The sequence below is a fragment of the Stegastes partitus genome, unplaced genomic scaffold, assembly GCF_000690725.1.
Source record: "Stegastes partitus isolate 25-593 unplaced genomic scaffold, Stegastes_partitus-1.0.2 Scaffold1636, whole genome shotgun sequence".
NCBI lineage: Eukaryota > Metazoa > Chordata > Actinopteri > Pomacentridae > Stegastes > Stegastes partitus.
In genome coordinates, this window is record NW_007579367.1 from 33,191 (window position 1) to 47,993 (window position 14,803).

A 14,803-nucleotide genomic window follows, 5' to 3' on the forward strand; every position below is an offset into this window, starting at 1 on the left:
TCAATCGCCCAGGGAACGCCGGGGAGCTGGGATAGCAGCAGGAGAGATTCTATGTGTGTGTGAGTGAAAGTGGTTGTGGTGGTGGAGGTGGTGGGGGTCTGCGTTGGTTGCTAATTGAGTGTGTTGAGGATTATGAAGGCCCTAAACTGGATATTAAATAATGTGTGGCCCTTCTGCTGTCTTTCGGTTTCAGGTGCAGATGCGGCGGGCCATGAGCGGAATACTGAAGAGGAAATTTGAGGAGGTGGAAGCCTCCTCCTCCCCGTGCTCTTCTGTGCGGGAGTCTGATGATGAGGTCTCCTGCAGTGAGAGTGGGGATAGCAGCGACAGTGTCAACCCCTCTGCCTCGGGCCCTTTCACCCGTGAGTGCCTGTGTCTTTTTAAATTCGCGCATTGTGCTCCGTGTGGCAAATGTGCGCTATTGACAGTAAGATTAATGTCATCATTTCATCTCAAGGAAAACAAAGCTAAAGCACTGAAAGGGGTTTTTAATCAAGATGGGAGTCAGCCCGGATTTCGTGGCTCACAATCATCGCAGGTTGCAGGTCAAAGAAAACAAATCTGCATGTCTGTTGATAAGGGAGTATAATATGAATTTACAGTCGTGGCTGTGCGTTAGAGAGTAGAGGAGGCAGAGTGAAGCTAAGAGTGTGGAGCTGTAATAAAGGGGAAGCATGCACAGGCAGCCTCCCTCATTAGGAGCAGCATCAGCGTACAGGCCCAGCCAGATGAATGAGCTGATGCAGTCTCAAGCTGTGTGTGTAATACTGCTTCCACTGTACATGCACAAGTACGACTTTCTCAGAGGAGTGCAGCAGATAAACACAAACTCACTGTTTTAACCAATTAAACCCTACATTTTGGATGAAATATCCCTGCAAACTCAAATTTAGGGATGATGGTAAGGCTAGTTGATAATTATTAAGAATTAGCTTCCTAATCAGTTCAGTGTTTGGTCTATAAGATGTGTGGTAGAGCCTTGCTTGTCGCATTTATCTAAAAACCCAATCTTCAAATGTCTTGTATTGTTCAACCAACAGAACAAAACTATAAAATACTGAGTTTACAATAATTTAAAATGGAGAAAAGCTGCAAATTTTTTACATTATGCATATTGTTTAAAAAATTACCGCCACTGCAGATTACTTTTCAGTCTATCAACTAGTCTTTTAATTCAGCATTTTGACATCATTTCAGATGTAAATCAGCTGAAATGGAGCAGATCTGTAAATGTCACTTTGGTTTCCCAGAATAAGCTCAAAACTGAGATTTTTTTTTGAAGCTTGGTTCTACTTTGTTCGACACAAATGCCTCAAGATGCCTGTTACTGAAAGATCTCACAGTAATTCTTGGCTTGAACTGGATTTAAGAATACGACCCCAATCACAAAAGATGTGTCCTCTGCAGGTTCTTAAGGATCCTGAAGTCATTTCTAATAAGGGACACAGTGCATATGTGAATCTTTGTATTTAAGAAATGAGACTGAAAGACATCGATTGTACAGTAGTAGTTTACTAATCCTTTGGGGGATATTGAAGGAAATCAGATGCTTGCTACAAAAAACTCTCAATGATGTGTTCCTAAAGCGCAAAGGAAAGGAGTCGCATTTAGACAGCATGTGTGCGTTTGTGTGTATCTGCACAGTTTGGCTCCTTGGTATTTAATTTTTCAAATTTTAAAATATTGAAGCCAAGTAAACAAAAGGTGTTTTTTCCCTTTTTTTTTTTTTTGGTTTACGTCACACCAAATGTCAGCACTAAATTTGTGTGTTTTGCTCGTGTGAATGACAAACGCAGGGCCCCCTCCCTGTGGAGAGAGGGCTTAGAGACACAAGTGTGGTGCTGAGTCCCTGGAGGCTGCTATTTGCCTCTGTGTCAGCTGCAGCCGCTGGTAGCTGGGGGCTCGAGAAGGTCGGCTAACGGCAGCGAGGGAGCCGTGCGCTACGAAGGCTGCGCTCCTGTGATGTGACATGTGCATGCAGTGATTCACTGTCTTGGCAGGCAGATGAAACAATTAAGTCCTGAGTGGCTTTACTTTACATCTCTTCCTGTGGTGTTGGGGAAAGGAGGAAAAAAAAAAACCATCTGTAATGTGTGTTTTTTTTTTTTTTAGAGCGTCTGAAAAAAAAAATGTCAGGTCAAAGTCTGTAAAGGAGCAAAAGAGCGCCTTTTGGGTTTTTTTTTTTCATATAGACATACACATCTGATTACACAGGCCTTAACATCTGTTAATTGTTTTGACACCTAAAACAAGCTGTTTTCCATTTCTCTTTGTAGATAATGAAAGTCAGCTCGGCTCAGTAGCCTCAGTCTGACAGCTCTACATTTCTAATGAAACGCATTGTCCCTCTTGCATGGGGTGGAGAGCTGTTGGAACCAGATGGTTTCTATTTGTCCTGTCTGTCTGGTAGAGGAGGGGAGAGGAGGAAGGGGGGTGAACACTGGGAACACTGCTTCTGTGAACCAGCGCTCTTCATCTCTGTGCTAGGCAGGGGATTATTTATGCTCCAGCGTTGCCCTCCTCTCTGCACCTCTCTCTTGCAGAGCTCTCCATAAAAAGACACGGCGAGGACTCGCACGCCAAGCGGAAGCGCGCAGATGTGACGAAAACCTCTCCGAAAAATCTGCGCTAAGTTCGACATATGTAGAAGCTTGTTGTAAAGCTGGCAATAAAGGATTCCTCATATTTCAGGCATTTGAGGACAATGCTGTCTAAAAAACTGTGTCCCACATTTGCTATAAAATGTCACTTATCTTAACAGGCTTTACATGGCTGTAAAAGTGTTCTGCTCCGACATAAAAGAACATATAAATGATTTTAAAGAATCGGCGGTGCTGAAATGCTCTTGACACAGTGTGGAGCTTCAATTCTTTCCACATGGGATTAATGAATTGTCATAAAACATTTAACAACAAAAATGACAAGAGCATGCAGGGTAGCACTTGGAAAAAAAAAAAAAAGAAAACAACATTCCCTTTTTTTCTTTGCAGCTGACTCTATATTGAAGAGGGAGAAGCGCCTGCGGACGAGGAGGGTGCATTTTGAGAATGTGACAGTGTACTACTTCAGCCGGCGGCAGGGCTTCACCAGCGTGCCCAGCCAGGGAGGCAGCACGCTGGGCATGTCCAACAGGCACAGCTGGGTCAGGCAGTACTCCCTGGGTGACTTTGCCCTGGAGCAGGAGAGGATCCACAGAGACATGCTGAGAGACCACTTGAAGGAGGAGAAACTCAATTCAATTAAACTCAAGGTAAAAAGCTTTGTAATCTGCTTCTGAACAAAAAAATCATACTTGTAAATCGTTCTGTACGGCTGATTTTTAAAAGCATTATTCAAAAGATATCGGAATCGGGTTTGTAAAGAATTCAGCCTGAATGAGTGCTTGTTTAAACAAAACCACTTCAGTCTTTAGGGTTCAGCTCTTTGTTCGCTTATTATCACCAAAGCGCCTGAATGTATTTCCATCTTCTTTTCAGCTGACGAAGAATGGCACAGTGGAGTCTGAGGAGGCCAACACACTCACAGCTGAGGACATTTCAGATGATGACATTGATCTGGACAACACAGAGGTAGACGAGTACTTCTTCCTGCAGCCTCTCACCACTAAAAAGCGCCGCGCGCTGCTACGCTCCTCTGGGGTAAAGAAGATTGATGTGGAAGAGAAACATGAACTCCGGGCCATTCGCATGTCCAGAGAGGACTGCGGCTGTGACTGCAGAGTTTTCTGTGACCCAGAGACCTGCGCCTGTAGCATCGCAGGGATCAAGTGCCAGGTAAACCCCACATCTTCACATCATCATCACACACACATCAGGATGCAGTACATTAAAGGATGGCCTTAACTATTATGTTAAAACATGCAATTATCACCCTGCATATGTAAAATGAGTTGCACAGTGAACGCTCTGCTTTCCTCAGGTGGATCGTATGTCATTTCCATGTGGCTGCACTAAAGAAGGTTGCAGCAACTCAACTGGAAGAGTGGAGTTTAACCCCATCCGCGTTCGAACCCATTTCTTGCACACTATCATGAAGCTCGAGCTGGAGAAGAGCCGCGAGCAGCAGCAGCCGTCCCCTAACAACGGTTACCGTGGTGAAGCCAACGACCTGGGAAGCGGAAACCCTTTCGCTCAGACGCAGCACAGGTTGGAGTACTCCCTGTCTGACGCCGTGCCCCAGACGACCAGCATGCACCTGCAGACTGCGGACGAGATGGAGGAGCCGCTAGATGACGACGACGAGGAAGAGGACGAGGAAGACGACGAGGAGGAAGAGGAGAATGAGGAAGATGAGGACGATGAGGAGGACAGCAGCAGCGTTTGCAGCGGGCTGTCTGACTCCAGCACGCAGAGCTTGGCTAACAGCGACTCTGAGGACGAGGAGGGGGATGACGAGGATGAAGAGAAGTCTGAGAATTTCGAGGACGATATGACAACCCCGGCAGTTTCTCACACTGAAGTGGTGCCCTTGTCCTCTGTGCTGTGCTACAGCGATGGCTCTGTGGCACATGACAACCACATAAATGGAAACACTTACTTGATGAACTCCTCTTCGGCTGAGTACTATCAGCTGGGGAGCTCCAGCGCCGTCTCTAACGGACAAACCAGCCAACCCAGTGAACCCTACGGGGAAGCCTTAGCATTCCAAGATCCAGTTAGCACGACCAACGGCAGCGTGGCCCAGGGACCGTTCAACGTGACTGCCGAGCAGTACACGGACTACTCTAATCAGCCTGAGGAGCAGTACACAGCCAATCACCATTTCACTCTGACCAGTAATGCTCCTGCCGCCCCTTTGACCTGCTACACACCTGAGCAGAAGAAGAAGGTGTTGTCCAAGGCAGCGTTTGCGGAGCAGCCGGAGAACCAGAACCAGACACAGTTTCAAAACTACCTGAACAATAACAATCAGGGTTCCTACAGCAGTCACAGCTCCTGCATGACAGCTGAACAGCCGCCGCAAGAGTCAAATCTGAACGGACATTCTGATCTGACCTTACTAGCAAACACTACTAAGAACCTCCCTTTACCAGACCATTGCCCCGAGGTCACAGCCATTTAGTGGGCCTCACCTTTTTAAGTGTTCTTTCATTATTACGTCTTTACTTGAGCTTGACCAAGTGGTATTCCAAGAGGACATGATCATGGCCTTTTTGCATTATCTGACCTTAAAATTTCAAAGCAATTTACAGCAACGTGCTAGATTCTCATCTGTAACTATGAAGCCATAGGTTCATTATGGAAATGGTTTTAGCGAACTATTCACTCTTGAAGGTTTCTCCTCTACAGCGTGCTTAACTGCAAAATGGAACAGATCAAGAAACATCCAAACGTAATTCACATCATGCTGTGCAATGTATCCTGTAATTTCAGATGTAAAGTTCTAGTTTTAAGCAGATATTGTACTGTAGATGGAACTTTTCTATGTCTACTGTATGTGTCAAATGTGCAAAAAAGGTTTATCGTCAGTTTATTTATTGTTTCTGAATTATGTGTATACTTATATATTGTAAATGTTTTGATAACAATACGCATGCTGTTTTGGGAATCTCAGTGACATTTCGGGGGGGAAAAAATGCCATTGTTTTCTATAAAAAAATGTGTTGTAGGCCCTATACATAATGTATATTTCTCTTCTTCTTTTTGTCACAATTATATGCTTTTCTATGGTTTTGGAAAGCATGAAAAAGCCTGAATTCTTATTTGTATGTTTGGAGTACAGTCAAAATCAATTCACAGCCTTTTGCACTTATGTGTAGGGGTCCAGTGGCATGCAGTTGGTTTTAAATGACGAATACTTGTCCCCCTCACGCCCCACCTGGTCACCACGACAGTAACGCAATTAGCATGTGTCGCTACAAATGAAAATCTATTCTTTGAAGCATTTCATTGACACAGGGATACTAATAAAGCATTACTTTGACATATCTCAGAGAAGTATGAGAACCTCTATGATTGATCATAGTCAAGATGACGCTATATTTAGCCTAATTTGAACGGTGATCAGTTCTGAGGACAAACTAACGCATCAGCACTGGTTACAGGATATCTGATTTTGAATGCAGTATAAGCTACATTCCTCTATCTAACAACTAAAATGTTTGTTTATGTGGATCCCATAAAGATATTGATTTGTTCTAATGAAGTGCAATAGATTTATGGTTTTTAACAGGCTTTCAGAGAAAATCCTTAACAAAGTGGACTAAGATAGCCTTTTATTGACGGTCACGGTACTTAATATTTGTTTTAAAGCACCATTGGAATCATTCGATAAAATTTACCGCAGTCGTAGTAACTGTACGTGGGGGTAAACAAATGTTCAAGGATGACAATCAAAGCTTATGTTCAAACACGTTTCTACTAATGAGTAGTAAAAAGCCAGATAACGACTCCTGAGTCCTGTGAGCCATCAAAAATCACTCAACAGCCAGATATGACAACTGTTTACCAAAAAATTGTAAATAACCTTTTGACACAAATTTATAAAAAAAATTACTGACACAAAGGAAATTGAGGCGACTGCTCAACCAATGGGGGGACTGCAATAATTTAGTGAAGTAGAAGTTCTTGAGCTCTCTGCTCCTGCATGAATACAGATATTTGCCCCTTTTTCCAAGCTTGCAAATATCTACAAACTTCATTAAAATCAGAAGGTTCAGTACCGGAGTTTTGGTGGTTTTGGTGTGACTGCTGAGTAGCTGGGACCTCTCATGCCGCTTCTGTGGGACATAGGAAGTGTACAGACTGCTTTCAGGCAATCAGTGGCATCGACATAGCCTATAGTACGGATTACTTGTGCCAAAGCATACAGTGTGAGAAGGCTAGATACAACGACACTGCATCCAGTTAGAAATCCTGTGTTTGGTTTTTATTTTCCAGTATTTATTATGAATGATATATTGAAATGTGTATTTATTGTGGTTTACTAAAAGTCTGTATTGAGTAAATTGCTTCACTATCTTAAACCTGTCTTTTGTTTCATGCTGGTTGTGAGTTGTAAAGCTTCATGTGCCTGATTTATTTAATTCTATTTCATATTCTGTGAAATGCATACGTTTTGCACAAAATGGTTGAGATTTTTTCAATGTGTTTGGTTTTGGACTGTAGATAGAGCCAACTTCATTTTCAGTCGTTTCATTTTAACATGATTTTGAAATAAATTTTATTAAAATTTCTTTTGTGATCTAAATCACTTGGGGATCTATTCTCATATTTACGCACACGTCACGTCACGGCATCAAGCTTGTTACTAAAACACCCTTGTGTGAGTCTAAAGTTGGCGTTGTGAAGCTCAGTGATGTCTGAGTGCAAAGCGCCCTCTGCAGACCGCGAGGAAAAATGAGGAAATAGCTGTGAGTACTACCCAACTGATTTTATTGAGCTCCAAATAACACATCTTTACACGAAGGCACTCTGACGACACAAGACAGTTTCCATTCGAGGAAAACAGACACATTTGACTTGCTCTTCACCCCAGTCACAAACACAAAGTCATTTACAGTATTCCACAGCCATCTAAACACTAGTGCCTGCACCAGAAATTCATTTGTGGACTCGTGCTTCGATGCACAGGGAGAGTTTCGGGCATTTCAGCAGCACGTGGAGTTCAATGGGTGCAATAATTTTAAATACAAAAGTTCCCTTTTAAAGTATAAGCTTTTAAATAATACGGGAAAACACTGCAGCAAAAAGAGATTAAGAACGATTCAAGTTAAACCTCACTTAGGATGCTTTACCGCATGTGTTTCTAATAAAGGGTCGACTGTGTTGCTCTAATTGTACATAATATAGGTTTTAGACTCATGTCAGTTCCCTCAAGTGGAAAAAAAAACAGGCTGGTATGTAACCATTTCTCTTTCTTATGTATTTTTTTATATTGCAAAAGTCTTAAGTCCCTTTTGATCACAGCATTAGAGAAGCCAAAGTTCTGTATCAACAGAAACTTTCTACAGCCTCAGCACACCATCACCCATCCCCCAACCACCTTCCCACTCAGGGAGAAATTAAATTACATCCAAGGCACTGGACGGTACCGAACAAGAGGTTTTGGAGTCTAGGAAATACATGTTGAATGCACGTCACATTAGTGTGTTTCAGGTTTTCACTGTCTGTCTCTTTGGTGCGTAACATTTGGGATTTTTTGTGTTTCCAGCTTGAATCCTTGTTTATAATGTACATGATCAGCTCTCTTCTTTTTTTTTTTCTTTTTACATTCATATATATATACACTGGAAAATATTTAGTGTTGGCTTTAACACCCAATACTACATGTTTTGGTTGTGAGGACTTGGAGTAGTGAAAATGTCTCAAACACACAGGAGGCACTTGTCAACACAGCGCATCTTCATTGTTCCAAGAATCTCGTGCTTCCCTCCAGCAATGGCACACTGTGGTTTTCTTCCAAAGTTCATACTTTCCAGCAGCAGCAGCAGCAGCAGGAGTTCAGTTCTTCTATGTATAAAAATAAATTAAGACTCAATACGATCATGAATCTAAAAATAAAACAAAAAACCCTGCATGGTAACTGCATACAGTACAGTGTACACATGTCCTAGTATGCCCTGGCATACAGAGTAGCTATCTGTAAAGTGGTATTTTGCGCTCTCAGACGAAGGACCACTGCTGGTGTCTGTCTGAGGGGTTGCAGTGAGCCAGAGTGGGATGCTTGTGACGGGCACTCAGACACATGTCTAATCCTGGGATGTAGAATAACTTGTTCTAAAGGAAAAGAACATAAAACTATTACTTTCCTAAAAAAACAAAACGACCATCTGATATCACTAATTAATGTGCAGGAAATGCAAAAGACCAAACTCACATCCTTCAGTTCCCATTTTTGCTCTGCTCCAACTGATGTTTTTCTGCCCTTATACTGGCAGTCCTCCAGCTTCACAGCCCCCTCTGTCCCGTGCAAACACAGCTCCTTCTCAACGTTGTGTCTGATCTCGTGGTGTGTGGAGTACTCAAAATACTACAGCACAGGAAACATAAAAAATGGCATCAATCAATGTGCTTAAAGTCTTTTTTTTTTTTTGGGTCAAAAAGTGATATAAAGGTACCCTTTCTTACTGACCTGGTTTCCTCCTTGACTGTGACACGGGTACATGATCAGCTGTTTCCCACCATCATTGTTCTGTCCTGCATCGAGACATGAGTCCTTGCCCACATTTTTCACCTACAGAAAAAGAGAAGGGAAGGGGAGAGAAGCGAGAGGAAACAAAATGTAAAACTAACATCCAGTGCAAGCTGTTCAAACAACTTTAGCCTCTGGAGTGCTTTCAGTGGTGTTAAATTGGAACCGCTCTGTACCCTCTGGAGATCCTAAGTGGAAACCCATAGCGGCTAGACAGAGCTGTGAGGTTTGGAAAGGGAGAGAGAGACAGAGAGCTGGTGGAGGGGTGTGTGATCTTACTGCGCCAAAGCGGAGTGGGTTGAGATCAGGCATGAAGACTTCTGGGTACACATTCTTCAGAAACCAGGAGAAGCTCTTGCACTGCAACCGTGAACGGAGTTCCAAGCGTTTGGAGATGTCTCCATAAGTCCTCTGATAGAATAATGAAAGGCAGGAAAACAAAAAAAAGTTACTTTGTTTCTCAAAGCACACGGCAGGTATGTTGGAGGCTCATTGCGCTAATTTACAGCCCATCTTGTCTTCTTACTATTAATAGCTGTCCTGAGATATCTGACAAAAACAATGTTTGGGATACAATAAAGCCATTTAAAAAAAAAAAAAAAAAACACAATAAGACAAACAAAAACAGAAAAAGTTCAAGAGTTTAAGTGCTAAACTTCGAACCCTAACAGAAAAACAAAAACACAAAAACAAACAAAAAAAGAAAAACAAGACTTTCAGCACTAAAATGTGTTAATAATTTTGTCCAATGTGCCAACACTCTCAAAATGAATGAGTGCCAGCATGCTGAGGTTTAGTAGGTATGGTGTTTACCTTGTTCAACAACTTATTACAACACTATAATTTTCCAATTAGCACTAATGTGGATTTACTGCACAGCTGAAGCCAAAGGGAAAGTCGTTGGTTTCACAGATATTAAATCATAAACCGAAGTCTCAGCAACTATTTGGGGGTTTTAATTTGAAAAGTCAAGGGATCACCAAAGTTATTAGAATTCACCCAAGAGTGAGAAGCTCTGCGCTGAACTGCAGGGAAATCCATCCAAAGTGGTGGACTGACCGAGTGACTGATAAAAAACAGAGCCGCCCTGAACTGTCACACAATTACAGAAAACAACAACACACAAATCCACTGCAAAAAAAACAAATATAACCTAAAATAAAAATAATAGTATTGCACTTAAGATATTTTAGTTGTAATATTGCTCTAATTATCATCATTATCATCACTTTACGTGTCTGAAGCGACAGACTGTGCTCCAGTGCTCTAATGACTCATTTGTTAAATTAACTACAGACAAGTGTTTAATCACTGTTCCTTTTGAAATGAAGTGTAACGGCACATTTAAAAGGATTTGCAGGCACCTCATGCTCTTAAATAATGAGAGTCCTCACTATAATGACGAGGATGCTGCTCACACTACCGCGCCGCTGATAGCTGCTGCAGCGGATTCCACGAGGCAGTTGATGGCTGCTTGTCTGTTTGAAGCCAGCGGGAGAGGGGCTGGCCCACTCTGTGAGGTATAGCCGTGAGGGAAATGTTTATGGCCCCTATGGGACCACATGTTGGGAAACGCTGGGAGAGACGGTGCCATTTACCAGAGCCGACTTCCTCGAGGCCCCTTTCTCTCTCGCTCTCTCTCTCTCAGTTAACAGCTCTCATCCCCTAACAGCTGATCTAATTCCTCCCATTTCGAAGACTGCGCTTTAAATCTACAGAGTTCACGTATTGAGAATTACAAAAGTCAAAGGCCCCGAATCTCCCGGCGAGCGTAATTCTATGCCTTCCCCCGGCAGAGGATGTTAAGTAAGTCATAATCACACTTAATGCTTGTTGTATGCAATTCATGGACAGGAGCTGGATTTGTTCAAACTTGTCTAAAGCGAGCAATAATGAGTTGCTTTAAAAACACTTACATGCAGCCACGAGAAGCTGAAAAATAATGAGGCTGAGCAATTTGCTGTTCTTTGAAAAACAGCGAGTTTAACATTTGAAAGGATTACAGGACAGAAATGTGGAATTTCAAAAGGTACATCCGAGCCAGCAGCAGCACCTACATCTCTTGCGATCTGCAAAGCTTCCTGGTTGCGCCGGTAGAAGATCTCCTTGTATTCGTCCATCCAGACCTCGGCCAGCCGTACCTCGTTGCGTGCAATCACTTGTGTACCCTTGGGAAAGGTGTGTGGGCTTTTGTTGCGGAAAACATGACCGACGACGGAGCAAGGGATGATCTCCAGCTGTCCGCCACACTGCCACACCTGCAGGTTAAAGGTAGAACGGCAGAAACAGATGCATAATGACACGCAGGTAGCAGTTTAGATACTGGAGCGGGTGAAAGGTTGAGTAATAAATCAAAAGATTGGCAAGATGGTCTCACCCTAAATGACATTTCGATATTCTCGCCACCCCAGATTTCCATTTCTTCATCATAGCTTCCAATATGGTAGAAATATTCTTTTGAGATGGAGAACAGCCCACCAGCAAATGTGGGAGTCCTGCAGATAGATTTGGTAAAAGGGTTTTAAAGACTTCCAACGCACAAATAAGGTTTATGTATTCTATGTTTATGCACAATTTTCGCTCACTTGATAGGATATGTTTCATCTTTCCTCCTTTGCTTTTCATGATCCGGTAGACTCTCCCAGCCAAAAGACAGGCCCCAGTCGAAGTTGCCCCGATTGTGGTTCTGGCCGTATGGGGACGGTTTCATAAACTCAAACGTATGGAGATCAATCGTGGTTATATCAGGGCTCACGACTGCAGTGTAGTTCTCGGCTATCCTCGCCAGCAGAGGCTCCAGCCAGCCATTAAAGCATTCACCTGGTGATACATACACACAGAACAATGCATCATACTCCTCCCATAACGACAAACTGTTGGCTGTAAAACGGAAGCACAACGCAGCCGTGACTTGGCATTTAAGAGGAGCAGACACTGCATTCAGAAGCTGCTTGCGTGTATTCAAGGGTGTGGTAACCAGTTTCATTATGTGAGTAACATCAGCGGTATGGACTAACAGTGGGCATCCAGAAAGGTGAGGGTGTCACCGGTGGCCACGGAGGCACCCAGCAGCCGAGCAGTGATGAGTCCTTTCCTCTCTCGCTGCCGGACGACTTGCACAATGTTCAGCTGCTTCAGATACTCATCCAAGTCCTCCTTCAACACATCTGAAAGTAAAGGATATTCATTAGACACAGACTCAAAGTCAGAAAGATTTATCTATTGCACATTAAACATTCTAACAACCAGCTTTGTAAAAACTCTGTGACTGTCTCAGTGCAAAACAGAAGACAGTCACAACCTAGCCTGGAAAATATGATTAAAACAGACAAGAAAAACAACTAAAATAAAGCTGTCCTCCTTCCATCTTCAACAGGGCTGGCTGTCAGGAGATCTGTTGTCCATTTCTGTGGTCTGCTCTCAATGAATAACTGTTTAAGTGTCAGATGGACTTGATTCCCTGAAACCTCTGTCCTCTCCAGCATTTTGTTTGCTTCCAACATCTGACCTATTTACAAGAGTTACCTCTGACTCATTTTGTAAGCACAACTACCTCTAATCTTAGGAAAGTATTCACTAGCAGCCCCTTTGCTTCCTGTTGTAACCCACTTCATGGGCCACAGAAGGAGCTGGGAGCTCCTCTCTGCATGGCACACAAAGAGCTGCCCACCCAACGAGCTGCATGAAATCGAACCCAAAAATGAGCAGGGCCATCCTGAAGGGGCCCCATTGAGTTCTTACCGTCCGTGCTGGCGTCGTCCACCAGGATGATCTCCTTGAGGAGAATGGCTGGGGAGGCATGGAGGACACTGTATACTGTCCTCAGCAGAGTGCTCCAAGCCTCATTGTGGAACACAATTATCACACTGGTGGTCGGCAAGGGGGGGCATCGCTTGAAGGTTTGCTCAATACATCTGCATGGAGAAAGAAAAAGAGCACAAAGATCTGACTATGCTGTATGGTTCCTGAGTGCCAGAATAGTCTAGTTATTACATCTACAGGCTCTCCCCTGTGGGGAATCTATTTCAGCTGTGACACTGCATGTGTGGCAGCCTTTGAAATACCTGCCACAGTAGAGTGGAAGAGACTTTGTAATTCAGCAGTACATGGACAGGCATTATGTCTGCGCTTTGTGCCGACTACATGCTGACATGTACTGGTTCTTCCACATACTTGGATGTTTTGTAATTAGCCAAATAAAGGTGTTCTTGTTTCTGAATGTGGCCACTTGAAATAAATCCTAGTCATAACAGTCATCTCTGTGGTTTCTGTCTGACATTGTCCCCTTCAGCAAATATGAGGAACCTGTTTGGGTTGCATTACGACATTAGTATCACAACAACCTATGTAGGTATTGTTCTGTGTTTTGGACCAGTGCATCTATTCATGAAATAGTAAAGGGAAATGTAGATAACTGCATACAGCACCAAAGCTGCATTTACTTCCACTAGGTGGCACAATTACATGATCTTTTTTTTTTTTTTTTTTAATTGACTGTATTAGGTTGTTAAATTAATTGAACGTTTGGCGTTTCAACTATTCCCATTAACACAATGATCTAGTTTTCCTTTCTTACAGACTCTGTACTAATAATTTAGTCATTCTTTTGCACAGGTTTCTCAAAACCATGAAGACAGTAGAGGTTGACGTACTCTGGTGGTCTTGTGTCTGCACCCAGATCTCTGCTCAGAGAGATGCGGTCGCTTGCATACAGGTTAAAGCAGTGTTTCTGTTCTCCCCTCTTCTTCTCCTTCTGCTCTTTGGGGCTCAGTGAGTCTGTGTGGAAAGGTTTCCCAGCAGCTCCAGGAGCCACAGGGTCCTGGGGGGGCCGCTCCAGAGCCGGCCTGAGCTCAGCAGCGGTGTAGCGTCCCGGCAGACAGGACATGCTGCCCGGTTTGTCCGGCTGCCGTACAGGGGCTATGATCTGCATCTTTGGCATCGCATCCCTGAAGTTATTGACAGCTCCCATCACCATCCCCAGCATGGCATCTCGCTTCACCGCCATCTCCTTCAGCCAGGGGTCCTCCTGCTGGCCTTGGCCCCCTGCTTCCCATTGTATGAAGAACACAAATGTAACAAAGAGAAGGGCAACTATGGCCAGTTTCAGTGGGTGCAATCGCCTTCGCAGCACTCTGCGAATAGTTGCCATCCTTGTGGAATGGAGAGCAGGCTGGCTCTGGACTGAAATTCAGCTGTAACAGACCAACAAATTCACATGTTTAAAGTTGATTACATTCACGTGATTACACTGGAGAGAGAGTATCAGGAAAAACTACAGGCAGCACAATAACACACTGTTTTCCATGTTACATTAACATCTTGTACTTTGACCACATTTCTATCTTGTACTGTTTGTGGTGTTAGTGTTTGTTGTTGTGTGAAGCTCTGAGCGTGTGTAGCAGTTCCTCGTGAAGCCCTAAAGTGCTATCTACAAATCACAGAATTAAAATCGGCTTGTGAGATCAGCCAACCGCTTCGGCTGTGGATTCCTTCAGAGAAAACACCACGTACCATGAGTCGCTGAAATACAGGTTCAGATCGACGAAGTCCTTTAAACTGCTGTCGAAAGATCCAACGAGTGGCATCCTGCTTTACGCGGAGATCATCTGCCTGCCAGCTTGGAATCCGAAGTAACTTCGTGTGGAGACAAAAAAAAAAAAAAAAAAAAAGA

At 43.4% G+C, this 14,803-nt stretch overlaps 2 protein-coding genes across 2 annotated transcripts; one reads left to right on the plus strand and one right to left on the minus strand.

The window, feature by feature from the left end:
- The first annotated feature begins 199 nt into the window (after window positions 1–199).
- Window positions 200–5,061, plus strand: csrnp3 (cysteine-serine-rich nuclear protein 3). Its single transcript, XM_008301148.1, has 4 exons — window positions 200–362; window positions 2,991–3,250; window positions 3,477–3,773; window positions 3,919–5,061. The coding sequence occupies exons 1-4, from the start codon at window positions 200–202 to the stop codon at window positions 5,059–5,061; spliced, it is 1,863 nt and encodes a 620-aa protein (XP_008299370.1).
- A 2,289-nt stretch (window positions 5,062–7,350) lies between these two features.
- Window positions 7,351–14,761, minus strand: galnt3 (UDP-N-acetyl-alpha-D-galactosamine:polypeptide N-acetylgalactosaminyltransferase 3 (GalNAc-T3)). The gene is made up of 11 exons (XM_008301149.1): window positions 14,644–14,761; window positions 13,785–14,324; window positions 12,874–13,046; window positions 12,150–12,299; window positions 11,718–11,952; window positions 11,510–11,627; window positions 11,190–11,390; window positions 9,412–9,543; window positions 9,073–9,174; window positions 8,818–8,970; window positions 7,351–8,717 (listed from the first exon to the last, which is right to left on the minus strand). Exons 2-11 carry the CDS (start codon window positions 14,279–14,281, stop codon window positions 8,604–8,606), a joined length of 1,875 nt encoding a protein of 624 aa, XP_008299371.1. The 5' UTR covers window positions 14,282–14,324; window positions 14,644–14,761; the 3' UTR covers window positions 7,351–8,603.
- Window positions 14,762–14,803: the final 42 nt, after the last annotated feature.